At 50.2% G+C, this 27,555-nt stretch overlaps 1 protein-coding gene across 3 annotated transcripts in view; it reads left to right on the top strand.

The window, feature by feature from the left end:
• Positions 1–27,555, top strand: part of TTF2 (transcription termination factor 2) — a 1,006,608-nt gene that overhangs the window by 342,419 nt on the left and 636,634 nt on the right. For all 3 annotated transcript variants that reach the window (XM_069635774.1, XM_069635772.1, XM_069635773.1), the window contains exon 11: positions 13,445–13,564. In XM_069635774.1, coding sequence (XP_069491875.1) covers positions 13,445–13,564 — 120 coding nt within the window. The remainder of the gene's footprint in view (positions 1–13,444; positions 13,565–27,555) is intronic.

The raw sequence follows: 27,555 nt of genomic DNA, 5'->3' as shown, positions 1-27,555 counted from the left end.
GATTCCGCTCCAGTGGTCGCCTTGTCAGCAGCTTCCAGGTTCAGAGTATTTATCAGTTTCCACAGCGCAGCCTCTGTAATCTCTCCCTGCAGTTTACAGAAAGGGACGGTCTGGCTGTCCAATTAGGACAGCCACCCCCCATTGATACAGGGTTCCTTTCAGATGGGGTGAAGGACAAAAGGCTACAGCATTTTGGACTCTTCCCTCTTCCTGCCTTCTCAAACACTCTTGAGCCTAGGCATGGTATGGTATGATAATGTTTATTTATATAGCGCCTATACACGGGCAAGTGTTTCAAAGCGCTCAAGGAGGGAAGGAACACAGGGAAAAAACAGTCGCTCAGAGTCTTTGAATTTTTCAGACGATAACGGTCTGCACCGGCAGATTAGGTGAGTATTCTCCATTTAACAGTTTAGATACAGCAAATAGGCCTGCCAGCAATTCTGTGGTTGTTTCCAAGTGCACATTAGGGGGTGAAGACAAGAGAGCACAGACCAACGATCTTCAGGCTGGGCTGTATACAGATCGTGCAAGTGCCGGAGGGTAGGGTAAGGATAGGGGAACAAGTGCGCCCAGTCAGACAGGTGAAGTGCGGTGAGCGAAGCTCTCAAGGTTTTTATTAGTGCAGTGGGTTTTAGGGCCTTACGGCAAGTGCCGAAAGACTGCCAGATGTGCCTGGGCATGTGAGATTCTGAGGTACACCAGGCGGCCAGTCGGTATGCTATGTGGATGGAGGGAGAGAAGGAAGAGAAGAGAGCTAGGTTAACAGGGTAGGGTGGAAGAGAAGAAGAGGAGAAGAGGAAGGTCTTGAGGAATTTCTGGAACTTGAGTATTTCAGGCTCAAGACGGCGGGTGGCAGGGAGGCTGTTCCAGAGGGAGGCACCTGCTGGGGAAAGGGTTCTCCCAAGTCTCTGCTTTGAGAACTGACTCACTCGCTGAAGGTTGGAGGTAGAGGAGCGGAGGGCTCGTGAGGGGCAGTATTTAGGAAGGCAGCGTTGACGGGAAGTCGGTCACGGGCGGCCCCAGAAAGCCTTGTGGACAATGCAGAGGGTCTTGAATTTGATCCTTGCAGCCACGGGGAAACAGTGCAGGGATTTCAGCGCCAGAGGGATACAGTCCCTGGGCTTGAGGCCAAGGATACGTCTCGCGGTTCTGTTCTGGATGAGTTGCAGAGGACGCAGGGTGGTTGAGGAAGAGGCTTTTGCAGTAGTCCAGCCTGGAGAGTGCTTGGGCTCTGGAGACACTGAGCCGCTGAGGGAAGGTGGGAAAAGGCAGATTGCCTCTAAGGAGGTGTAGTTGATAGTTACTTTTTTGAAATGTCAAATGTGTGAGAAAGAGAGTGGAGTCGAAGATGAGCCCAAGGTTTTTGGGCTCACAGGTGGGGGTAGGCGCAGTGCCAAGTGAGGCCGGCCAGAGTGAGGGGGGAAAGCGGGAGCAGGTGTCCCAATGTAAACTATCTGTTTTACTGGCATTGAGACAAAGGTCATTTGCAGCACACCATGACTGAATAGCGGAAAGCCGGGTATGAGTGAGGAAGAGGAGGCGGGTAAGGGTAGCCTGAAGAATAGCTGCGTGTCATCTGCATAATACTGGAAATTAGAAGTGAGTGGCCATCACACATGCCAGGGCAACCATATAGAACCAGGAGGATAGGTTTGAACCCTCGGGAATGCCGCAGGTTGAGAGGGTGATAGTTGAGAGAAAGGCACCAAGTTTGACCTGGGATGGGCGATCGGAGAGAAAAGAGGTTAGCCAAGCCAGAGCCTGACCTGTGATTCCCAGGGTGTCACGAAGCCGTGAGATCAGGATGTTATGGTTTACCGTGTCAAAGGCAGAGGCGAGATCAAGGATAATGAGAACAAAGGGAATGTTAGTGTCAAGATTTGAGAGCAGGTCTTCACGGGTGTTCAGAAGTGCAGTTTCCGTGCCTCTGGATGCTCTAAAGCCAGACTGATGGTCGTGGAAACAACTGATTGATTCCGTGTAGAGGTTTAGCTGAGAGCTAGCCAGCTTCTCCAGGAGTTTGCCCAGGAAAGGAGTGATAAATATCGGGCAGTGGTTTGACAGAATGGGAAGGGTCAGCACAGGGTTCCTTGAGAAGAGGGTGCACAAGGGAGTGCTTGAGAGCAGTTGGGAAAACTCCAGTGGAAAAGGAAAGGTTGCAGAGGTTGGCCAAGATTGGTGCGAGGGAGTCAATGTTGTCCTTGATGGTTTTGGAGGGGCAGAGGTCAACTTGCTTGGATGAGGCCTTCATAGACTGGACTTGTCTGGGGACCTCATCAGGTGTAACTGGAGAGAGGAGAGTGGAAGTGGAGGTGGGGCCAAGGGAGGCACAGGTGCTGGTGTGTGCTGTGTTGTGGGGGGAAGGGAGGAAAGGATGTCTTGGGTATTTGTGGTGAAGTGCGCTGTCAGGGCCAAGCAGAGGTCCTGGGTCAGAGGGATAGAGGAGGGTGCTGCTGCTGGATTGGCCAGTTCCTTGCAGATTTTGAAAGGTTCGGCTGTGTTTGATGCCGCGAGATACAGGCTTGAATAGACTCTTTTCTTGGAGCGGATCCAGAGTCGATATGGCCTTTGAAGGAGGCTGCAGGCCAGTTTGTCAGATGGTCCACCAGATGCATTCCGTTTCTGCTCAGCTGTCCTGCACTTGTGTTTAATGGCAGCCAGGTCAGAGTCGTACCAAGAGTTGCACTTTTTGAAAGAATTCAGTCGGACCCTTTTGACAGGGGCAAGAATATCAAGCGTGTTGGAGATGGAGATTAAGGGCAGTGAGGGCTGTCTGGGTGGGAGTCAGCCGCAGGAAAGGGAGGAGGAGAGTAGTGGGGGCAAAGGCATCAACACTCACTTTTTTCACGGGTCTGGTGATCTTGAAGCCCAGTGGCTGTGCCGGGTGAGTTGCTGTCAGGAGAGCTTCAGGTGAGTTGATAGTAGTCAGTCCAAGAGAGGGGTAGTGAGTGGCATAGAAAGTGGAATGGCGGTGGAGATGAGCGCATTCCAACGTGTGGCCTGCTGTATTCGTGGAGCCAGAGGGAAGAATAGAGACCTATAGGTTGCGGAAAGGTCCAGAGTAGTAGTAGTTGTAGTAGTTCTAGTTCTTCCATTCAGGGAAGATCAGTGCTACTCCACCTTCAGCCTGGGTGCAGAAAGGATTTTGTCTCCTTCAGGGATGAGAGTGTCAAAGCTTTTGATAGAGCTATTCTTGAACCATGTGTCAGTGATGGCAAGCACATCAAGATCCATGAGTTCGAGGAGATTGCAGAGGTCAGTTGAGTGTTTAACAGCAGAGCAAGTGTTAAGGGTGGCAATGTGGAGTGGCTTGCCATCCTTAAAGATCTTCTGTGGGGGGTGCCTGGGACAGTGGTCTCCCTGAGGGTGGCAAACGAGATAGTGGATGGAGGATTCAAGGCCGACAAGGGTGCCGGGGCAGGAGGGTAAGGCGCAGGCATCAGAGAATGTGTAGAGGGAAATGGGGCCTGCGTAGAGGAAGGTGCAGTGGGCAAGTGAGCCTGGCCGGAGGGGGAGGTAAGATTAGAGAGGTGAGGGAGAACCCTATCAAGAGAAGGTTGGGTTGAGGACCCTGAACCATGATGATTCTAGAAATGAAGAGGTCAAGGAGGACCTCCCAGCGAGTGCCACCATTAATGGGAGAAGAGGCGATAGGAGAGGGAAGACAGACCATGTATGTGGTCCATAGACCAGGTGAGGTTACAAAGAAGAGTATGTCAGTGAAAGTGTCTCTGGCGGAAGCCTTGACGTAGGTGTCTGCAATAGGAAGGCCTGGGTTGGAGCTCAGGGTGTCCTGTTACATCCGGCCAGATTTAGTGATAGGAGATGGATAGATGATCGTGAAACAGTTGGGAAGAGGATAAGAGAGATGGATAGCAACATGGTTGCCATAATGGGGGGGGGGGGGAGTTGGGAGGAGACACTTGCCAGGCTGAGCCCTAATGCACTTGACGGAGGGAAGTGCGTCTTGTGGGAGCACAAACGGCCGCATGCACAAACAAATCTGTTAACCAGCAGGGCAGGTGAATGCAGTACACTAGACATGCTAAATTCGACTTTAATATAGGGCAAGTGACCTAATCTGTTGCTGACAGGGCTAGATAAGATGAAGAGCAGATCCAGTAAGGAGAAAGGTAGCCAGACCAGGTGCAGAGGGAAGGGTTTGAGGGCTAGTAAAGGAGCCGACCTTCAGAAGTGTGTTCGGATGTCCATTAGTCACTGTGTGTCAAGCAAACATGGTGGTTTCCTTGGCCTTCATGTGTAGTTGGGTGGGGGGGTGTATGTGAGGACCCCCAGAGACCCAGCCAGACAGCAGACAGTGGGCCTTTGATCCACAGCCCTACTCCCGCCCCCACTGATTGGAAGATGACAGCAGAGGTAGCCAATGGTCAGGGGGCTAGGGCAGGCTGCTGTAACATCACACAGCCATCTTGGAAGGGGTTCAGGCTACTGAAATGGTGGGCAAAAAGGCTTGCAGTTTCAGCAAATCAAGAGCACCCACAGCTGAATTCTGGGCGAAAAACACGTTTCTAACCACATGTTTTTCTGAACAATTCTGCTGCATTTTAAACACTCAAATGCTAAAAAAATTGTAACTTTTTTCTTTTCACAAACCATGATCTATGCACTGATCAAGTGGAGATGAGGGGGCCTGTGTCAGATAATGAGGGACACAGGGCTTACCTAGTAAAGAGGTATCCCTGCAGTAACGAAGTCGTGGAGATGGTTGAGAACAGTTGATCTGAGTTTAGGTGCGCGCAGACAGCACAAGATCAGCCGGCCATGCAGCAACAGCTGATCAGTGATTAAGGCGCATGCGGAGAGCGTGTGGTCTGCAGGCTTGCTGAAAAAACAGCTGATACTAGCTATAGGTGCACGCAGAGAGTGCGATAACAGCAGCTAATCGGTGGTTTATAGGTGCACAAGGAGAGCGCGTGGTCGGCAAGATGCATGAGAAGTGATTAATCGGTTGGGTGGGGGGGGACAAAGGATTCCCGCCAAAGACAAAACTTCCACTGAGGTTGTTCCCACCTAGAATGGCAGGGGAAGACCTCTGAAAAACTAAGGATGCATAAACATTTCGGAAAAGGTACCCACAATTCTAGCAGAATGGTGGCCTTTCTGTGCATTACCAAGGCAGATTTCTTTTTTTACAGCCTGCAAGTAAAGTCCCTCATGTAAAACCACTTCCACCAGCCATTCAAGGAAACTTGCAATTGTGACAAAAATGCTACAGGTAAGTAACCAAGGGGATACATTGTATCCCCCAGCACTCCACATAAGGTGGGGTATGCTAGCTCACTATATAAAATGTAAAGGGGATGAAAATCTCTTTACCCCTTGGGAACAGTAGTTCACCCAAGTACATTAAAGAGAAATTAATGGGAGCCCATAGGGGCAACCCAGCCTAAGCACAAAAGTTGTAGGCAACTAGGACTTCAGCCATACACTATGGAGAGACATCAAAAGGTCACCTATAAAAAGAGTGAAAGACTAGGCGAGAGGTCAAAAAGATTCCCACTCACCCAGGGACAAGGTAAAATTGTCAACAAGTCGAAGCAAAAAAAAAAGTTCTGGGGTTAACACAGGTCAGGAAGATTTATCATCAATATGAAAATCTTTCCTAACTGACATTGAAAAGGAAAAGCTAACGATAACTGATCTTTTTGTCAGTTAATTCCCGATTCCTAAATGGACACAAAGTCCTCAAATTACTTCGGATAATACCGCACCTATGGGTGATTAAAACTGATGATATCTCATTGATGGAAATCCCAGACTCTGCTGGGGATGAAAATTGGGCATGCCTTCATGTGCATAACATAAATACTGCTCAATATCTCGTGGCCTTTGACACTTGACTTTCTGCGTATGGGTTATATGCTAGAGTTTGGTAACTCTTCTAAGCTGTGCCCAAAAAAGTTGTTGGTGCATAGAGATGACAGTTGTGGTAGTGATGCTAGGTTTCCCCTGAGTGGTGATTGGGTTTGGGTTCCGCACACACTGAATCGAAGAAATGAAAAGGGAATGAGTAATTGTAAACCACATACCCATATTAGCTGGAATGCTAAGGGTCCTTCCCATTTTATCCACAAAAAGGTAGTCTTAAAATTCTGTTGTATAATATATTCCTCTTACAAGAGACATGATTGGGGGGGGGGGACATTATGTAGATGGGAACATCTGTTTTAATGCTCTGGCGGAAAAGGGAAGATTAGGCAGACCAGAGGGTGGGTCTGGTCATTGGCATACATAATATGATTGAGGCTAGGTAGAAAATTCTCTAGCATGGGGTCTGGCACGGATTCTCATGCTCATGAATAGTCCCTGTCGTCAGGCTGGGAATCCTCCTGTAAAGAAAAAATCAGTTTGTTCACTTCTGAACTGTCATTCTCCTAACAACCAATGACTGCCCTCTACCTAAGCCCCTCCTCTGGCAGCCATCTTCAGATTTTTACCACACGTTCAAGTGGTGGCAGTCCTCGTGATTAGTTCTCAGGCTTATTACTGGGTTTTTGCGCTTCTTTTTCTTTTTTCTTTTTTTTTCTCTATTTTTTCGGTCAATCGAGCCTCAAGCTCCATCGATATACCATCCGGTTAACAGGGACCCGTTTTCGGATTTCTTCAGCACCCCTCAAGGGTGTATTTTGTCGAGTTTACTTCTTGGAGGATTACAGAAGCTTCTTCAGGGCCCACACCACGAGTGGACATGGCGGAGGAGAAGGACTCGGCATCCTTTTCAAGGTTTTCCCAGGCTGCGGCTTGTGGAACATCTATTCGTACGACAGTCACCCCCTGTGCCTCTTCTGCCTACACTCTGACGAGACTCACGTGGAGGACAACTGTACGCTCTGTTAGGATATGGTGCCCCGCACGATCGGCGCAGACTACTCAACGAGTGGCTGCAGGCCAAGCCACTGGCTTCGGGTGAGGCCTGGCAGCACGCCTCCCCGAGCCACAAAAAGAAAGTTTAGCGGTCTTCTAAGGCCTTTGAGGGCACTCCTCCCACGGGGCCCAACAGAAGGCTAAGCACCTCGAGTGTACTGCCCCCAGGAGCGATGTTGCAGCGGGCTCCCCGGCGGCCAGGGCGCGTGCTACGTCGCCAGCAGCTTCGACCACTCGTCAACACTCGATATCTTTGAAGAAGAGGAAGTCGAACCATCCAGGCAAGCTCCTGGAGAAGTCCCGGACAGGCCTTACGGAGAAGGCCAAGGGGAGCGGTGCTCGGACCCTCCCCCTAAGGTGAAGACATCGGGCCCGTCCAAGGCCGTGAAGGCCCAGATACACCCGTCAAAGGCACAGCCTTTCTTCGAAGTGCTGGTGGCGTCCCTCGCGAAGGCCGCAGAAACGGGTCCACAGGGTATGACCACAAAGGCTAATGTGTCCCTGCCTGCCAGGAGGGAGTCGTCTTTCCAGCCATTCGAAAGAACGCTGGCGAAGGTGATGGCTACCATTTTGCCGAAACAGTCTCCCCTGGTTGTAGAGAAGGGGGGAGAGTATGGTAGCCATTCAGTACATTGATATCTCCACTGAGGAGCTCCCAGTCTCCGGACTATTCAACACGTCGAGACCATTCCATTTGGGAAGGATCCCGACGAAGTAGATGATGGAGGTGACTAAGAGACCGACTAGGAGCAACAGGACGTAGGCTTGAACCGGCCGGTGCCACGAACGCTTTCTCCGCCTCAGTCTACGTCACCTGAACGACCACCTCTGCAACCACAACCTCCAGTGGGCATCTCGGTGGACATTCTCACGGCTCTACACACTTTGTGCTCTGAGATCCGGACGAGGATGCCCATTGTGCCGGCGGGCCCTCTCGTGGCGCAAGGGCCATCGTCAGAGTGTAGGCAAAAGAGGCACAGGGGGTGACTGTCGTACGAATAGATGGCACATTTCTAGGTGAGAAGCAATCTAGAGAAGGCAGTTGTAACAGATTTAGCCAGAGTCAGTAGGCCTGTGCCAGAGTCAATGATACAGGGCAATGTGCCCAGGAGCAAAATGTTCTAGTAGCTGCAGTCAAGTCTTTGTTTAACGATTCGAAAAGCCGGTTGCAGAAGGTGAAAGACAATGTTAGATGATGGGGGCGGCCAACCCAGTAGGTAAGTTAAGGATTTAAAACACCTTTAGCAGTACCCAACGAAACGGGAGGCCTGGCAGAACAATGTACATTTTAAAAGTGGAAGAGTCTCCTGCGGTGGTGGTAGTTCCTGCAGTTCGGGAGATCGAGCAGAGGAAGAGACTCTAGTCGTGGAGGAATGTTCGAGTTACTGCACTGCCCAGGGATGAAACCAGACGCAGTGCTGCCAAAACAAATAAAAGGTACGCTCCTTTAAATCGCGGTCGTGGTGGATGGGTGCCTGGCTATCCGGTCTCCGAGTGCAGGGCACTGGCGATTCGACCAAGGCAGGTCCTGGAAGGCAATTGGTGAACTGGTTGGCCCCACCAGCTCAAGGGAAGAAGACTCTTGCAGAGGAAGATCTTCTCAAGTCGTTGGATAAAAGTAGTGAAGATCTGCAGCAGGGCTTCACCGGTGGTTCAGTCGTTGCAGATGTCTTCAGCTTCTCTCCTCTTCGGTTTTTTAGTTCCAGTGGTGACGTCTTGTCCTCCAGTCCTCAGGAACCTGCTTTTATGCAGCAAGACCCCCATTCATACAGCCTAGCGGTCACTCTCACAGTGGGGTGGCTCTCCTGGTGGCTCTCCTGGCGGGATAACACCCAGCCTATCACAGCAGAGTGCGACTTGGGTTGCGTAGGCAACCCTGTCCGGGGTGCCTATTCCCCCTCCCACACATCCTGTCTACCCCAGACTCAGTGGAGCCGAGAGGAGGGCTTCTGTGCAGAAGCCTGCTAAAAGGACGAACAAAGAATCCCCGACCTGGGTTAAGATTATAGAGAAAGACACGAGAAAGAAATATAATCAAAATTCTGGCAATAAAAACCTACCGGAGTAAAGTTAGTATTAAAATAAACCAGCTGTGTGTTAGAGGCCGTCAGAAAAAGTGGTGGCCTCGAACAATGGGAAAATCCCATAGGGAAATATTCACGATTGAATATTTACAGTAGTAAAGTTACCACTGCCACCATCCAGAAACTTTTTAGAGAGGGGGACTGTACAGTACCCTCTCGAAAATGAACACTAGGGAAAAACTATAACCCTTTCCAGTACTTCCATAGTAAGATGGGTTGTACTGGTTTAGTTCATAATTATTGACTAGTAAAGTCAATGGGGACTTTACATGCCCTGGGAGACAGTAGTCAGTCCCAGGGTATGGAGTCTGTTTGGGGGTCACTACGACACCCCTGTGGTATGGCACGGAGGGTGCTGTGTACCACACATGTTAAAAAGATGATTCCTATGAGGGTGAGAAAAAACCCATAGACCATAAGCACACAAGATAGCCTAAAACACACACTAGCAATCTGTCTGAGTGGGGGAAAAAGGGCCTCACTCTTAGCAGGGGAAGAAAATATCCCTTCAAATCCAGCAAAGCTGCTGGGGGACTCTATAGGTAAGGGAAATTAGCCTTACAAGAGAATTCTCCCTAACAGTAAATGGGTGTGAACCCAAGACAGCTTTGTGGAACACCAACAGTTGGAGGAGTGAGTTGAGAGGTGGTGTTGCTCCAGGAGACGCAGAATTGGTGAGGTGCAAGGTAGGATTCAATACAGGCAAGGACTTGATCTTGAATCGCAAGAAGAAAGCGTATTAAGGAGATAAGAGTGATGGACAGTGTCAAAGGCAGCAGAATTGTCAAGGAGAATTAGGATAGAGGATCGGTTTGAGTGCTTCGCCGAGGCGATGAAGTTGCGCACATTCATGAGAGCAGATTCCGTGGGGTAACGGAAGTGGAAACCTGCTTGCACGGGGTCCGAAGGTTGTGGATTTCAAAAAAGATTGCTAAGGCCGTTGAATACAATCCTTTCGAGCACTTTAGAGTAGTGTGGAAGCAGAGAAACCATGCGAGCGTTAGCTGGTAGGTTCGGTCAGCCCCTTGCTTTTTTAGGAGAGGGATGACCGTGGCTGTTTGAAAACTGAGAAGCAAGCAGAGTTGAAGGACAGGCTGAAGAGTTCAGTGAGGTGCGAGGCAACTATAGGGGCAATAGGCTCGACTAGCTGAGGACCAAGAGGGTCTGATGGTGCTCAAGAGGCGTTAGCCTTCTATTGATAGACAGCACTTAGTATTAGTATGATTAAAGTGGGAGATGGAGGCAGAGGGTGATGATCGAGTAGGCAGAGTGCAAAATGTATGAGGAGTGTGGAAGGTCAGGAGAAAGTATCTAATTTTGGTCATTTGTGCAGTGAAGTATTCAGCTAGGTCATTAGCTGTGAGAGTGGAGTTGAGTCATAGACTTGGGAGGAGTGAGATAAGGGTGTCCTATAGTCGGCGAGAATGGTTGGAGTGGGTTAATGAGGGTTAGGTAGAATTCTCTTTTAACTCTCGAGTGGACATGAAAGAGTTAAGAGAACAGAGGTGGAATTGCAGGTCCTCATGCCAGTGGGCACGCCTCCATTTGCACAGCAAACTCTGCATGTCTGCAGAGAGCGTATGAATGAGGTGACCCATGGTTGAGAATGCAGATTCTTGGGGGTCAAAGTAAGCAGTGGGAAGTGAGCAGTGAGTCATACAGTAGGGATTGGAAGTTGGAGAAGGCAGTGTTGGTGGAAAAGGTGTTGGGTGTGAAGGAGTGAGAACTGTAGGGGGGAACGGCAGAAGGCTTACATTTCCTTTTAGTACCAGTAGAAGCAAGTGGTGAGGAAAGGTCAGAGGGTGGAAAAGAGATGGTGGTGGAAACAATTGAGGGATCAGATATGGATGGTGTGACAGTAGTATTAGTGGCCAAGAGAGATGGAGATTAATAAGGGATCCAAAGAGTTACCCCCTGTGTGGGTATGTAGGATATGGACAGAGTGGAGAGCGTGCTCTCTAAGAAAAGACAGAAGTTAAGTTTTCTGAGAAGTGGTTGGAGAGGGAAGACTAAAGTCTCCTAAGCTAAAGTGGTGATGTCTAGTGGAAAGAGAATTGAGGAGTTGCCCAAGGACATCAAAGAATGGTCCAGTGGGACCAGGAGGACAATAGATGGAGATGTGAGCTGAGTGAGTCGGAGCAATAGTAGATGGTGAATTCAAGAGTTAGTAGAGGACGTGACAGTGGAGATTTGTGAGGCATTGAGGCGGGAAGAGTAGGTGTCTGCCTCCGCCAGTCGATGAGTGAACAAAGGATAGTTTGGGGTCGTGTAGGTCTGCCAGCGTGGCAGTGTCAGATGGAGAAATCCAGTTTTCAGTGATGGCAAGAAGGTCTAGGAGAGCTGGAGTGAAATTAGTCTGTTATGAAGGACATTTTGTTGCATACAGATTGAGCATTCCAGAGTCTAATTATTAGTTGATGAGGTAATGAAGAGAACAAAAGATGAATCTTGCAGGAAGAGGTGAGGTGGCTAGGTGTTAGAGGTACGGTTCGCTCGTTGACTTTCTTTCTTGGTGGAGAAGGGGGAGTAGTGGGAGTTTTGAGTTGGGTGTTTTATAATAGTGATAGGAAAGGAGGAACTTGAAGCGTGATTGGAGAAAACGTAGGGAGAGGTAAGTAGGAGCAGAAGGAGAATCAGGAGTGAATGCATTATAGGTTGGTAGCCAGTATGGAGAGACAGCCCAGGAATTAAGAAGCTTTGGGTAACCACAGGTGCAACAGGGAGAAAGGCAAAAGTAAAGGCTCAAAGGTAAAGGGGCTGGCCAAGGGCTGGTCTTCACCCTTCACTGTTGCCTGGCTGGACTCCCCTAGGAAGGTCAGAAGGAATGACACACGCTCTTGTCACCTGATCGCCTAGTCCATCAGTGGTTGGTCTCTCTGATATTCTTCCTGATGTTGCTGGAATGAGGTGATTTCTACCTGATTGGTGTTGTCAGAGGAGCATCTTGTGGCTTTCAGCTGATGGGTTTGGTCCATCCACACTTCCTGGGTCCCCACACATGGCATGCACTACCCCACGAAATCAGTAGCTTTCCTGGGCAAATTCACAACCATATAAGGGATTTCCTGACCTGAGAAGGCAGGAAGGCCAAGAAACAATCTAGCCAAAAGACAAGCGTGGCACATCCATTTTAAGGCACTATCCACGTTTAGTATCCAGACACAATGTGTGCAAATGTGCACACTAAAAATACTGCAAAATTGGTAAAAATGTCATTGCTGCCACCAGCTAGTCCTTAGTGGCATATAAAAGAAACCAAAAATCCCCAATGTTAGACTAGCGTGATACAAAGTATCCCCACTGCATTCTAAGATGTATGCACTGTTAAGTTACGCAAACAGGTAGGACCAAAGGAAAACCTAGTTTCCCCATACTGACAGTCTGAAGGACTGATCAGTTTCCCTGTAACAAATGAGGAAAATGCCAGGGGAAGTGAAGGTGAAGGCTTCACTGCTCTAAAGTCCTGACAGGTTAAAAAAAACATTAAAAAAAGCATAACCTTTGGGTTTTCATAGCATAGAATATGCAGGGAAAGTGCATAAAAGAAAGCATTGCTAACATGCGTTCAGGGGAGGGGTACGGCGGAGGCGGGGGTAGTCTAGAATTCCTAAACCTAGCATATACACAGTAGTACGCATGTGAAGCTCTGGCAATCCATACTGGAGAACTATATAGTGAAGTAACCGATTCATGCAGTTTTAGTTGACTTGAGACCTAGGCGGTCCTGCTTTAATACCTTCCCTTTATTGAATATTGTAGTTAAAGCTTCCATATACATTTATATATGGTATATAGTTCAGTGAGTACACTGCTTGGCCATACCTTTATTGGGGGATTATACGTGTGTAAACTGTACCATCCATCTACACTCCCGATAACAAAGCCTTGATTGTTGTGTCAAGCTACCAATGTTGGGGTCAGGAATGGCTCACAAGAGGGCCTTTTTAGTAAATCTCCATCATAATCACTCTATGTTGACTGCTCTAATAGCCACCTGATGGACACATTTCTTTTCAATAGCAAATCCACAGTTAAGATATATTCTGTATGCAATGTAACATTTGCCAATGCAGGCATGCAGCAAAATCGCATTTTTGATTCAAAACTGAGGCAGAATGGGAGACAAATTGTGGGTTGCTGTCCAATCCCATTGGATTCTCAGGTTCACATTCTTCCGTCTCTGCCCTGGCCAGTGAATGTCTGCTTATTCAAATGCTTTTTCTGCTCCAGCTAAGAGAGGGAAATATAACGCAACCCCAGGAATGTAACGGATACTAAATTATGATGCCATTGTTGCAGGTGTAGGTCTTATTTGGTTGGTATATCTGTTGTGCTGTCTAGTGCATTTCAGATGCTCCATTTCTGTTTGCATTATGTAAACCAGTCCCACTTTACATTAATCTCCTAGCTCGAGACAAGCTCCGGCCCCTAGGTTTTTTCTCTTATTGATGTCCTAAATATTTTTTTTTCAGCTGACGACATGGGATTGGGGAAGACTTTAACTATGATTGCACTCATTCTGGCTCAGAAGAAAAAGCAAAAGGTGACGGAGAAGGAAGACAAGAAGCTGGAGGCTTGGATCTCAAAGAATGGTAATGTTGGTTGTTGGGGAAAGAGGTTTCAATGTGTCAATCTACATCATTGGAACCTCCAGTAACTGCTGACTGTTTTGAGACCCTGACCAGATTTATGATCGAGGTGTTTTAATTCTTTATCTAGCTTAACGAAATTACGTTTTGGGGGCACTGGTTAATCCTTAAGGATCACTGCAGGGTGACCATGTCCCCTACTGAAGTCTGTTGTAGCACTACTGCTTCCTTTGCAGAGGAAAGGGCAGGGAAACACTGTTTACTCATTATTTTTGTAGTGTTTTTCCTGTATTTAGTTAGTTAAGCCCAGACAGGCTGGTAGCAGTGCTAACTTTTATTTGCACCTTTTCTGGTGCACTAGTCATTACCTTTTTATTTCTTCGTACATTGCAGTGTATTGTGCCCTACAGTGCTCAAAATGTCTGGCCATATCATCGCCTGGTATCTCTGCATTATACTCTGACAAATCTGAGAAGATAGTCCCTTCACCCCAAGTGGGAGCCAACCCCTTTGGGACTAGGGCGGTGAGCCAGCTATGCTCAACATTCCCTAAGGGACCAGGGTAAGCAGAATCCCGCCCCCTTTGGGGGACAGGAAGACATCAGAGAGGGTTACAAGTCACCGTCCTGCCGCTCCAGACATTAACACGTTCATGGGGTTTGCAAGAGGCAAGCTGTACGATAAGTGGGCATTTTAATTACTAGCTATGCTTCTAACCCAAACTTTACTCTGTTCTTCCAGGACCTAGAACATGTTAAAGTCTGATCTGGACCAACACCTCAATTGACTAGTCTACCCAAACACCATAGATTTGAGGGCCGTTTAGATCACGTGTGCACATGGGGCTGCCGAGATCTACTCCTTGGAAGCCTGGGGTGACCCAACTCCACTAAAAGTAGAGATAGTTCCCGGACTCCAGAGGAGGCAATTGTCAGGAAAGATTTTCTTTTTGCAACTTTCCCTCCATAGTTTCCTATGGAACCCAGTTCTTCTTCTTTTTTTTTTTGAAAATCAAATTTTATTAGGTTTCGCACATGTTACAACAATGCAGAACATATTTAAACATTAAACAGGAAACCAGTTATAATCCATCGCCCCCCACACCTTCCCCCCCCCTGCAACCCTCACCAGTTCAAGTTCTCAGTAATTGCATATTTGACGGGTTCCGAAAAGAGCGTAGCAATGTCTACATGATGTGCACTTAGCACGCCTTGTCATGGGGCGAGCTTTGAAGGACTCTAAGTTGGACCAGTGAACGATGGCCCGAGGCCCCCAGGGGGGAGTTCTCCGGGTCCGGTGCTTAAGATTATACTGAACAGCCGTATTTTCCGAAGAAGGGGAGCCATATTTCCTCGATGTTGAATCTAGATTCGTCAAGTAAATGCGTGAGGAATTCCATGTCGTAAATGGCCCGTACCTTGGTTACCCATGCTTTTTCCCCGGGCATTCCGGCGTTCTTCCATTTTTGTGCCAGGCAGCACCTGGCCGCCACCAACATAACCTGCAGCATGTGGTCGTGGGTATTTTCATGATCGTCCCCAATGTCAATTCCGAAAAGGAGAAGCCAGGGGCAGGAAGGTCGCTCCACCCCATCTATCCCCTTAATCCATGTCAATACCTCCTCCCAGTACTTTCGGACCACCGGGCACCTCCACCACATGTGGATATAATCCCCCCTTTCGGTCCTACACTTCCAGCAATGTGGGTCGTACCCTAGCCTCATTCTAGCAATCCTCTGCGGGGGGTAGTGCCAGCGATGCAATACCTTGAGGGCTTGGTGGCGATACTGGAGTGAGGCCGTGGAGCGATTGCCCGCCTACACATCTCACCCCACCTCGTCGTCGATCTCCTCACCCAGGTCCTTTCCCCATTTTGTGCGTGCAGGCGGGGGATCTTGTGGGACAGAAAAGAGGAAGAGCTTGTAGAGACGGGATATTATTCCCTTGGAGCCCCTCGCCGAAAGGAGGAGTTTTTCAAAGTCTGTGAGGTCTCTCCTAAGGGTGTCCTCCCAGGATGGTTCGGTTAGGACTCCCTTAAGCTTGAGATAACGAAAGGGGGACAGGGTGCCTATCCCCAGGGCCTCTTTCAGATCTTTCAGGGGTAAGAAAGAGCCCCCCACCCAAAGGTGACCAGTCCTGCTAAGGCCTGCCTCGAACCACGTCTGGTTTCCCGCTGGCTCTGCTATCTTGGCCAGGAAGGGGGGGGCCCAAATGCAGCTCAATGGGGAGGGCCAGGTTGTGAGCCAGCGGTAGTAACCCCCTCCCTCCTTCCATAGGGACCACAGCACTTTTAGGACTGGGTGATACAAGACCCTTCTAGGGATCTTCTTCCTTGGGACCCAGAGCCATTCCTCTATGGTGACGGGCGCGAGTGGCCCATTGTCCATGGCTACCCATTGTTTTTTCGTACCCGGGGCAAAGTGGTCGACCAGGACCCTCAGTTGGGAGGCCCTGTGGTATGTTTCAAGGTCAGGGTATCCCACCCCTCCATCCTCCTTCGGACTGGTCAGCACCTCGTAGGAGACTCGGTTTCTTGCCTGACCAGAGAAAGTTGAGGAGGACTCGCTTCGTTTCCTTGAAAAATGTTTTGGGGATCAGCACCGGGAGCATTTGAAAGAGAAATAAAAACTTGGGAAGGATTACCATTTTTATGAGGTTGAGACGTGCCATCCAGGAGAGCCCCGACCCTGACCATCGCTCTGTCTTTCCGGATTGCTGACCAGAGGGGGCGGAAATTGGCCGGGTATACGCCCTCGGGATCACGGGTGACCTGGACTCCAAGGTACCTAAATCCGTCGTCTCTCAGCCTAAAGGGGAGCCCGTTATCGAAAGCCATCTCTGAATCTGGTAAATCACCCCCTACGAACGCCACCGATTTCTCCAGATTAACTTTGTACCCTGATAGGTCGCCATAGAGCGAGAGGCCCTGCAGCATTCGGGGGACTGTTTGGGACGGGTTTGTGATATAGAGCAGAGCATCGGCTGCAAAAAGGCAGACTTTGCACTGCATCTCTCCGACCTGTACTCCCCTGATGGCCGCATCGTTACGGATCGAGATTGCCCATGGTTTCATCACGAGTGAGTAGATTAGCGGGGACAAAGGGCATCCCTGCCGTGTACCACGCTAGAGGGGGAATGTCCTCGACTCGGTCCCATTTGCCACCACTCTAGCAGAGGGGGAGGAGTAGAGCGCGGAGATCCAACCCAGCCACCTCGGGCCCATACCCAGGGTCGTGAATACCTCCCTCATAAAGGCCCAGCTGACCATGTCGAAGGCCTTCTCCTCGTCAAGGGCCAGTAGAAGCGCGCCTTTGTCGCGGACCCCTCTCGAGGCAAGCACATGGAGCGTCTTCCGCATATCATCAGAACCCTGCCTGTTCAAGACAAATCCCGCTTGGTCGGTATGTACCAGGCGCGGGAGGCAGCCCTCAAGTCTGGTGGCCAGGATTCTGGCAAAGATCTTAGCGTCCAGGTTGAGGAGTGAGATGGGTCTATAAGACCCGCATTCCGTCTGGTCCTTGTCGGGTTTGGGTATAACAATGATGAGGGCCTGCAAAAATGTTGGTGGGATGGACTCCCGATTCCTGATCTGGTTAAACAATTTGGCCAGGGGCTTTAGCAGGACGGGTTGGGACTGCTTGTAAAAATTGGCTGTATAGCCGTCTTCTCCCGGTGCCTTTCCCACCTTCAGTCTTTTGATGGTGCCCTCCTCCTCCGATATCTCTCTCTCCAGGACCTCTAGCTCCATGTCGGACAGCCTAGGCAGAGGGTGTTCTGCCAAGTAGGCGCGGATGTCTTCCAGTGATTCGCCTGCCTTTTTGGAATAGAGTTTGCTGTAATAGTCAGCGAACACTCCACTATTTCCTCACGGCCCCCGTGAATCCCGCCCACTCCATCCCTGAGACGAGTGACTCCTCTCTCAACCCTGCAGCCCCGAGCCCTCTGCGCCAGTAGGGTCCCCACCTTATCTCCCCGTTCGTAATACCTCTGCTTAGTGTATCTCATTTTCTTGATAACTTCCCCTATGAGGACCGGATTGAGTTCCTGTCTTTTACCTTGCATCTCCTCTAAGAGAGCCCCTCGATCAACCCCTGGGAGGCCCAGTTTGGCTCGCAGAGTGCCCAGCTCTGCACGGAGTTTACCCTCGATTAGGCCCCTTTCCCGTTTACGTCTCGAGCCTTCCGCTATAAGAAGGCCCCTGAAAGTGGCTTTTGCGGCATCCCACACCATGGACATATCCGTCTCACCGGTGTCGTTTGTCTCAAAGTAGGCCAACATTGCCTGTCTCATGAACTCACAAAATACCGGGTCCCTGAGAAGTGTATCATTACAACGCCATCGGGAAGATCTTGGGGAGATGGGCAGTGACCAATTTGCTATGAGCAGTTTGTGGTCCGGCCAAGTTATGGCTTCCACCTTCGGCTGTTGTGCCACCCCGTTCCCGTCTTCCGAGATTAATAAAAGGTCCATTCTGGTGTAGGTCCAATGAGGGGGCGAAAAAAAGGTGTACCCACCCTGGCTCGGGTTTGCTTTTCGCCAAACATCCACCCAATAATGCTCTCTCAGGAGGGCCTGCAGGGCCAGATTGTCCTTGTATATGCCCCCGGGTGTCCCCCCCCCACCTCTCTCAGACCACCAGTCAAGCCTCGGCCCCCCCCCCCCCCTCCCCCTGTGTCATGGCTCCCTCTGCCCACTCGTCCATGACATGAAAGACCTGGGTGAGGAAGTGTATTTGTTTTGAGTTGGGTGCGTATAGAGTGGCCAGGGTAACGCGCTCTCCCTCACAGATTCCCTTAATGCCCAGGAAACGACCACCAAAACCCCTCTTGGTTTCTATATCTGTGAGACGGAACGCCCTGCTCAACCCTGACCGAAGTCGATTGAACAAAGAACTCCCCACTGGTCGTGGGAAAAACACACTATGACTGGCGGGCTCCAGTGCGCTCATATAGGGTCTCCTCGGTCTGTGGGTGGATGTTTGGTTTTTCGAAATTTACGTGAGTCTTTGACCTTTAGCTTCCCCTGGGAGAGGTCTGGGCCTCGAGGGGCACGAGGGTGGTCTCCATTGGTTTCGTTCTGTTTTTCTGATGGTCCCGCGATGTCGCCCGTGAGATCCTCGGTGGCCCTTCGGATTTCCGCCTCCGTGACTAGTTGGTACCTCTGGCCCTGTCATTCAAATGCTAGGTGGAATGGGTGGCCCCAGCGATAGCGTGTCCCCTTTTCTTGTAGCCACCTGGTGATAGTGCCGCATTTCTTTCGCATCTGGAGAGTGGGATGAGAGATCCTGGTAAATCGTCACCCTGGAGTTACCATGTTGAATATCCCGTAAGGTTCTCGCCCTCCAACACCCTAGCCTTGTCCTTATAGTAGTGAAATCTTGCAAGAACTGAGCGTGGGCCTCTGCCTCCCGCCCCCCGCCAGCCCGATGGACCCTGTCAAGCAGGAGAGTCTCCCCAGAGTCCGACCCCAGGGCAATTCTGATGTCTTGTATTTTGCTTTCAAGTCCAACAGGGGTCTCTCTCTCCCTCTGTCTCCTCAAGGCCAAAAATTCTCAAGTTGTTTCTCCTCTCCCGGTTCTCTATGTCATCGACCTTGAGCCGGAGGTCCTCCTCGCGGCGTTGCAGTTCCAGGAATCTAGTTTCCATTTGCGCCTCGAGGATGTCCGTCGATACCTGGTTGCACTCGACCCGTTCTACCCGATCCTCCAGCGTTGAAACCTTGGCCGTGAGGTCCGCCAATTTGGCCCCCAAGTCTGTCCTCATACCCCTAATCTCTTCTAGGATGGTTTGGATGTTGCTCTGTATGACATTCTTGTCCGGGGGTTGCGAGGCTGCAGGGCCAGACTCCATTTCGTGGGACCCAGGCGTGTATTGGTATTGCGCAAGGGTCTCCCTCCAGTTCATGGGGTACCAACCGCACCAAGCTATAGGGTTCTCCTGAGGTGTCTTCCGGGTGGCGGAGTGGCCCAGGCGCGCTCCCGCAACGGCCTAAGCCTTCTCCGGTGGTCGGGTGGGCGCCTCTGCCACTAATCCGGAGCCCCGTGGGGGCTGTGGGGAGGTAGGCCGTTGGGGCGGTGGTCAGGCGTGGAAACGTGGGCCGTTGAGATGGTTCCGAGGCGCGCTACCACGTCGGCCCGGGCACAGACTAATCACTGGTGGTGAGAGCGGTGGGGGAGCACAGGTGCCCCGGACTGGGGTAGGTATAGCGGTGGTTCCCCCGTATCCCTTGTGATGGGGGCAGGTCACTGTTGGCCTCCAGTAATGGATGAGCCGGTCGCCGGCAGCTGTTGGAGCTTCACAGAAGGCCCGCCCGGTGTTGGGCCCTGTGTTGGGCCCTGTGTGCTGATCGCGCTGGCCGTTCCTCCTCTCTGGTGGGGTCAGATGACCCGCCGCATCCGGCGTGAGGGCTCCTCTGAGATGTCTGGAGGGGCAGGGGCCGTCAGCCGTGTGGCCTAAGCCGCTGATGGGGATCTCTGCAGGGCCCGCCCGAGCCGTCAACGGCGCCTCAGGCCTCCGTGCAAAAGTCAGAGCGGGTGGGGAATTCGACTCCTTCCACCGCTACGCGGCCAGGTGATGTTCGGCTCCCGCCCGGGGCCTTCCCTCAGGTGCAGGGGGGGGTCGCCGCACACTGGTCGCTATCTGGGGAACGGGGGCATCTCCGAAGTCCGGACAAGCTTCTGGGTAGTCCACAGCGGTTCCCCCTCCTCAACGATTGCTGGTAGTTGGGGTTAAAAAGCACTTAAGGCATGTTTATCCGTGGGTTTCCTGGGGCCACGCGGGGAGCTGAAGATTCAGGCGGCCATCTTGCCCGCGCCCCCTGGTGGCCTCCCAACCCCATTCTTTTGCCTCTGTTTTTGATCTTGTCCTGACATTTTGAAGGGAAATTAAGCTTTCAGCTTCTACTCTCTTGCCTTTTGCTCATTTATTATGGGGAAACTGATCCGTCCTTCAGATTATCAGTACTGAGAAACTTTGTTTCCCTTTGGAGTACTTGACTTTTTATATTGCATACATCTTAAAAAGCTAGGCAATGGGGATACATTTATATCACCCCATCTCTTCAAACAGGATTTCTGACTACTTATATATGTCCCTAAAGACCAGCTGGTGGCAGCATTTACATTTGTATTGTTTTTGCATTGTTTGATGTGCAAATTTGTGTTTCCGCTTATTGGTACTAAACATTGATGGTGCCCTAAATTGGCCGTGCCACCAGATTTTCGCTTTGGCCATATTGTAGTTTGGTCTTGTTCCTGCCCTCTAAGGTCAGCAATGTACTTATAAGGTCCTGCACTTGCCCAGGAAAGCTGCTTTGTGGGCTAGTGAATCTTTGTGTGTGGCCGAGAAGGGGGCTGGGACTGTCGATCCTAGTGCATATCACTGGTGCCAGAAAGATTGTTACTGGTGCATATGTAAAGCCAGTAGTTGTCCTTGATTGGACAACTACTGGCTGTTTGAATGGTGCAGATCCTTGCCATTGGTAAGCTGTGCTTCCAGGTCAGATTTTGATGAATGGATTCCTGCTGCCATTCTTCAGATCTACGCTGGGGCCAAGAATCCCTCGAACATCAGCAGACTGCTGATGACCATGAAGTGACCTAGAATCCTCTCCAGTGTCTGGCCCGGTGAATCCCTGCTTCCCTGATTGATCTCTCAAGACCATGAGCGGTGCTCCAGCCCTTGAACTAGTGGGACCAAGTTAACTCTGTGCCTTCTCGAGGATTCAGCTTTGGAAGTGTCTCTGGATAGCCCCGTGGACTGAGCAGCTCTCTCGTGGGCTACCTTGCCAGAAGCAACTCTTCAGTGCTAGAGTCTGGAACTTTGGTCGTTGCCGGCTCGTGCCACAAGTCGCATTCTCCCCGAATTCCAGCTTCCCATCTCAAAAGGAAACTGTCCTGGAGCAGTTTGTGACCTTGACTGGAAGAATGCTAGTCGTTCTTTGCAAACTGTGATCATCGCTGGAATTGTCCTTCCTCCATCCTATGAAGTGTCCTAAAGAGGCCTGTATTGTTGGTGTCTACATTTCTTCACTGACATGGGGTTGCATCTTGCAGTTGCACCCAACCAGAAGAATCCTTGAACCTGTAACTCCTTGGTGTCTCTCACCGGAGCAATGGGCAGAATCTCCCAGACAATAACATCTGGCAAAATCTGTGTCTGGGTTGTGTGCTGGGAGGTTGGGTGGGGGGTGGGGGAGGGTCTACGTAAGCATCAGTGTCTGTTACCACCCTTGTCGATAGGAAAACATGTGCAACAAGTCCCTTTGCCTCCCATCTCCATTCCACTCACTTCTGGCTTTTGAACCTGGGTCGGGTATCCTGCCCCTGGGTTAGCTTTGGTCCTGGAAGAAAGATTCCTGATCTTCTGGTAAATTGGTGTAGCACTTTTATTTAGTTTGAAACTAATCGCCACCACAAGCCCATTGCATCCTTTCTAAAGAGCATGCATAACTGTGAGAAACATTGTGATGGACCCTATGACCTTTGGGTACAAGGCCCTATTCATCTTGGCATTTGGACTTCTAAAGTTAGGATATTGTACTTGTGATTATTTCCCATTATTTTATTGCCTCTACATTACTTACCTGCGTTGCTTACGTTATTTGATGTCTATTAAGGTAACTGGTCATTTTTATATGATTGTATTAGAGTGTTGTGTGATAGAACTACCTGCTAGTGGCATTGTTCAGTGTGTTCTAAAGGCCTAAAATCAGTAACTGTTTATATCTGACTGACACAATTGAATTATTGTGTTGTGTGTGGACTCATTGAGGGCCCCAAACCCCCAGTTACTCTCCAGAGACTAAGCCTTTACTGTTCAATCACGTTCCTTGATTGGGATTTGGCTAACCTCTCAAATCTGTGTGCAGCATAACTAGGATAGCCTCCTAAAATCGGTCCACCATGCCAGATTCTAGAAATCCATCTGAACAATTATCAGTAATGACTTTTCCTAATTGTCAGGATCTGCTTCCAGCTCCTCCCAAGGGAGAGAGCATCCTGTGAGCAATCTTTGCTTCAGAATGGGTTTTGCAGAAAGGCATCCTAATAGATTGCAGCACCACTAGTGTAGGGTCTAAATCAAACGGTGGGGTAATGTGACTATTCCAAGAAGATAGTTCCCTCTCTCCAAGGGCAAGCGTCCCCTTTGGGACAAGGGAGGTGAGCTCACTATGGTTAGCGCCCCCTAGTGGGACCGGATAATCCGGATCCCTCTGGAGGTGCCCCACTCGTCTCTGCCCGGCCCATTTAGGGTAATTAAAGACCTCTTAGGGATACAAGTCATCCCTACGTTCCAGAAACTAACACCTTCATGCAGTATAACCCTATGTCCCCTTTATTGGCTATTTCGGCCTCTGATCCAAACATTACTGTGTTCTTATGGTAAACCTAAAGGCGAAAAGAACGGCCTCCTGGAGGCAAGTCACCTAAGGAACCAATCAACAGAGGGTCCGCAAAGCCCACAGAGTTCAAATACAATGCAGCATACCAAGGCAGTGTGGATGACGGGAGAGAGATAATCACAGATGAAACCTCCCAGGCTGCTGTCTGCACCTTAGTGGATTTGTTGTATTTTTAAAGCTTCGCACATCACCTTAAAGTGAAGTGCAGTTAGGATAATTTTGTATCCTCCACTTCCTTTTGTAACTTTGTGGTTGCAATTATGATATGTCCAGCATGGGCCGGTGGCGTTGGATATTATTCTATCCTGCTTTTGACTTTTTGCTTGTGCATCTTTACATTTTGCTGGGTAATTCTTTAAAGAATACCATATTTTTTAATGTTTTTTTTACTGCCTGTTGTGACTGTCGATGAAGGAAGCCACAAGCACTTAGTCGTCGAAGTCAACGATGATAACTGTGGCTCTGAAAGAGCGGAACCAGGAAAGTAGTGGCGGCCACCCCGTGGGTGTCCTTGCCCATAAGGCAAGATACAGCTGCGGAAGCTGCACCAACGAACCGTGGCCAGGGAAAGACAGTCCGCCACTCCGACCCAACAGACCTGTGAAAAGGAAATGGTCCCACCTGTGGAGCCTACCAGGTATACAGACAGGTAGGCTACTGAGGATAGACTGCAGTAGATCTACTAGAGTACCCGCGAGGACAATGTTCCGCATGATGTGTGCTGCTCAGACCACAGAGGGGGAGGACCTCAGTCCCATGTGCGGATGATGAGACACATTAGCCTGGATCCTACTTCGCTGGTAACGGTTTACCCTCTAGACCTAGGGACGTGTCTCTGGACATTCTATCCACCCTGCACACACAGGACACTGGAATCCAGCAAAACATGCTGCCCTCGAGGCTGGCTCCTCCAGGACCTCTGAGGTTAAACTCTTGCCCGCGGAAGAGAAGGTCCAAGAGGGGGGTGGGGGTGCTTGGCATCATAATCCGACACCACTGCCACCTCGTCACAACAAGAGTCCTACTGGAGCTCTGGATACTGACACAGCTACTGGTACCGACGGACTATTTCATCGCAGCGGACGGGAAGACTCTGCACGAGAACAAGCCCCATACGGGCTCCCCTCCGAACAAAGTTGGATCTTTTAATTCGGTTATCTCAAGGGCCTTGGAACTCTTTTAGTCCCCGGGGAGACGAAGGAGGGCGCCCTTTGACTGGGAGAACCTCTTCGGAAAGTCAGTTGACACAAGCCTTTGCAGGCAATAAAGACCGACACAGAGACAGCACATTCTCTCAGAAGTTTGCAACATGGTCCATCCTCGTCCTTTCACTCCTCCAGAGGAAAGCCAGGAAGATCTAAGGTTTATACTACCCCCTTAAAGGCAACCTTCGTACTCTTCCTCTCAAGTATACATGGGGTGCTCTCAAGGCAATGGAGGCCGCTGACGAGGCAGAACACCTACCCCCAAGCAGGCCTGATAGGCCTTGGCTCTGGGCCCCCACTTACCCACCCCAGTGGGAGCCTGGCTGGCGAAGTTCGTCAGCATGTGGGAAAAGATCACCACGGAGGGATGGGTACTGGATGCTTTCGGACAGGGTACACATTGGAGTTCCAACACAGGTGTCTTCGTATCCCTCAGATTCAGCTGCAAGAACTACACAAGCCACAGCAGGAGGTGCAGTCTGTGTTATGGAAAGGGGTGATAGAACCCGTCCCCCAGCGGCTCCGGGGCGCCAGAATATATTCCAGATACTTTCTAGTTGGAAAGAAGACGGGCGGTTCGAGGTCGATTTCTAAGTCTTAACAAGTACTTAAAGTCGTAAAGTTCTGGATGGTCGCGTTGCAGCACATGCCTGGCCATCTGGAACAAGGTGACTTTCTGACTTTGTTGGACCTGGAGGATGCCTACTTCCACATTCCTATTCACAAAAAGCACTGCAAGTTCCTGCGATTCGTAATTCAGCGTCAGCACTACCAGTCCAATGCTCTGCCTTTTTGGGCTGAAGTCGGCCCAAGGGTGTTTACGAAGTGCCTGGCCCTAGTGGAGGCACATCTTCGCCTGCAAGGCATCCACATATACCCCTACCTGCAAGACTGGCTGGTGCATTCCCACTCACAATCTGTGGCAAGCAAACACGCAGCCAAAACCATAAGTCTTCTGATGAAGCTGGGGTTCTTGATAAAACGATCCAAAGTCTTGATTGAAGCCATCTCAGGACGCTCTATTTCTGGGCACACGACTACACGTTGACGTGCTTGTCGTCCCCCTCAGAGAAAAAGGGTAAAGCCATACAAGGCAAAGTACAGTGCTTGTCATTGGCGCAGGCAGCGACGGTGCGATCCATGAAGAGGCCTCTGGGCATTTTGTTCTCCTGCATCAACCTAGTTTGCCTGTGCAGATTGCGTTCAAGGCCTCTCCAGAGTTCCTGGATGCGAGGTGGATACAAGTATTGGAAGTTTACGAACAAGATCGGCCTCAACAAAGAGTTCCAAAGGGTGATACAGTGATTCAGGTTCCTCTTTAACAGTAGACGGTCATCACAGTCTCCTCTCCAGAGCGGTGGGGAGCCCATGCTGGGCAGTTGCACACCAGATGCCTCTGGCAACCAGAGGAAAGGGAACTACATATCAATGTCCTGGAGCTTCGGGCTGTGGTCTGGGTCCTCCAGTCTTATCTGCCATCATTGAAGGACAAAGTGGTTAGGATCTTCATGGACAACACGACAACCATGTACTACATCTGGAAAAAGTGGGGATCCAGTCTCCGGCACTCTCCAAAGAGGCCCAGGACTTGTGGTAGTGGGCCATTCGTCAAGGCATGTTCCTCATTCTGTTTCACCTGGCGGGAGTCAAGAACTCCATCGGGGACTCGCTCAGCATGGAACTGTGTTCTTGCCACGAGTGGAAGCTTTGCCAGAACCAGGTGAATCTGCTGTTCGACAAATTGGGTCGACCCCAGATCGATCTCTTCGCAACGGTGCCGAACACCTAGTGCCAGAGATTCACCAGCAGGAATCTTCAGCTGAGGAGCTCGTGGGGGTGCTTTCTCGTTTGAGTGGGCAGAGCAGTTCCTATATGCACCCCCCCCCGCCCTCAAACCCCCTATTTCCAGTCCACTTGCGTGTGATCAACACACTCGGACAGTGGCACTGCAGGATGATACTTGTTGCCCTGGCATGTACGAGGCAGATCTGGTATCTGGATTTACTACGCCTGTCCATGGTCCCGTCCATCAATCTGACGCTGTCTCCGGACCGTCTCGCCAGAGAAGGAAGCATGATTCTGCATCACGACTGAGTCTCTGAACCTGAGGGCATGGCTGCTGCACTCCTAGATTATGGCGGTTATGCTTTACCTGCAGATTGTAAGGACATCTTGGCGAGAGCCAGAGCATTATTAACATTGAAGTGCCACCAACGGAAATGGAACCGCTTCTCAGTGTGTTGCCGTACTCCGAAGGTTACCCCTCTGAGTGTCACAGCCCCGCAACTTCTAGCATACTTGTTTTACTTGGCGAAAGTGGGAAGTGGCTCACGCCTCTATCCAGGTTTCTCGCTGCAATATCCAGGTACACCAGCTTGCCAGGCAGATGTTCTGTGGTCTCAAAGGCTTGTCAAGGAGTTCCCCAGGGGCATGTTCAGGACTTTCCTGCCAGTAAAGGCTCCTGCCCCAGCTTGGAGGTTCAATTTTGTGCTAAACTCATGGGGAGTGCCCTTCGAACCGATGCTTCAGGCTCTGCTCAAGTTTCTCTTGTGGAAGACTGCTTTCCTTATGGCCATCACCTCGACCAGGCAGGTCGGGGAGATTTATTTATTTGTGTTTGAATTTAGAAAGCGATCAGCGGCCGTAAGGCATTGTGACGCTGTTACAGAAGATTCACTTGATTAGAGATTACAAGTAGAAATGCTGAAAGTAGGGAAACATTACAAGGTTCAATGCAGTAATACAAGTGGGTATGTCCAAAGGTTACAGAGGAACTTCATTATGTATATTCTAGTTGAACAGCTTAGTTTTCAATGCTTTTTTTTGTTTTAATTTTTTTTAAACGTTATTTATTTGACTTGACAACACACAAGAAACAGAGGGAGCCACATGGCACCCGCAGCAAAAAAAACAAGCAATATACATATTCAGCCGTATACCATGAGTCATCTGTAGCAGGCAGGGGGATGGGGTAGTAGATAAAATATGAACAGCTGTATCAAGGGAGAAAACGTACACAGAGCGACCATGTTACGGGGAACAACCAGGGGAAGACTGAACAGTTTGACGGCAAAGCTATGGCGGACAAGTAATCCCAGAACTTCCGCCAGATATCTCTTGGCTTTGAATGTGGGTGTTGCATTGCGCTCCAGGCCTCTTCAGTGTGAAGTGCCCATGTAATTGTCCTGAGCCACTGTGTGTAGGCAGGCTCCCTCGGGCGGAGCCAGCACATCAATATGCAGCGGACTGCCAACAGCATGCAAAGACCTGCTACTTTCTTAGAGTCTCGGGCCAACTGAGGGAGGTCATGGAAAAGGCAGTGGGGTGGGGACAATAGTGTGCTCTAGTATGTCTGATAATGTGGAACAGATATCAGACCAAAATTGGA

The sequence above is a fragment of the Ambystoma mexicanum genome, chromosome 7p (genome assembly GCF_040938575.1).
Source record: "Ambystoma mexicanum isolate Mex_15411 chromosome 7p, UKY_AmexF1_1, whole genome shotgun sequence".
In the NCBI taxonomy this organism is placed as follows: Eukaryota; Metazoa; Chordata; class Amphibia; order Caudata; family Ambystomatidae; genus Ambystoma; species Ambystoma mexicanum.
The sequence above is the reverse complement of the archived record's forward strand: the minus strand, read 5'-3'. Positions and strand labels throughout refer to the sequence as shown.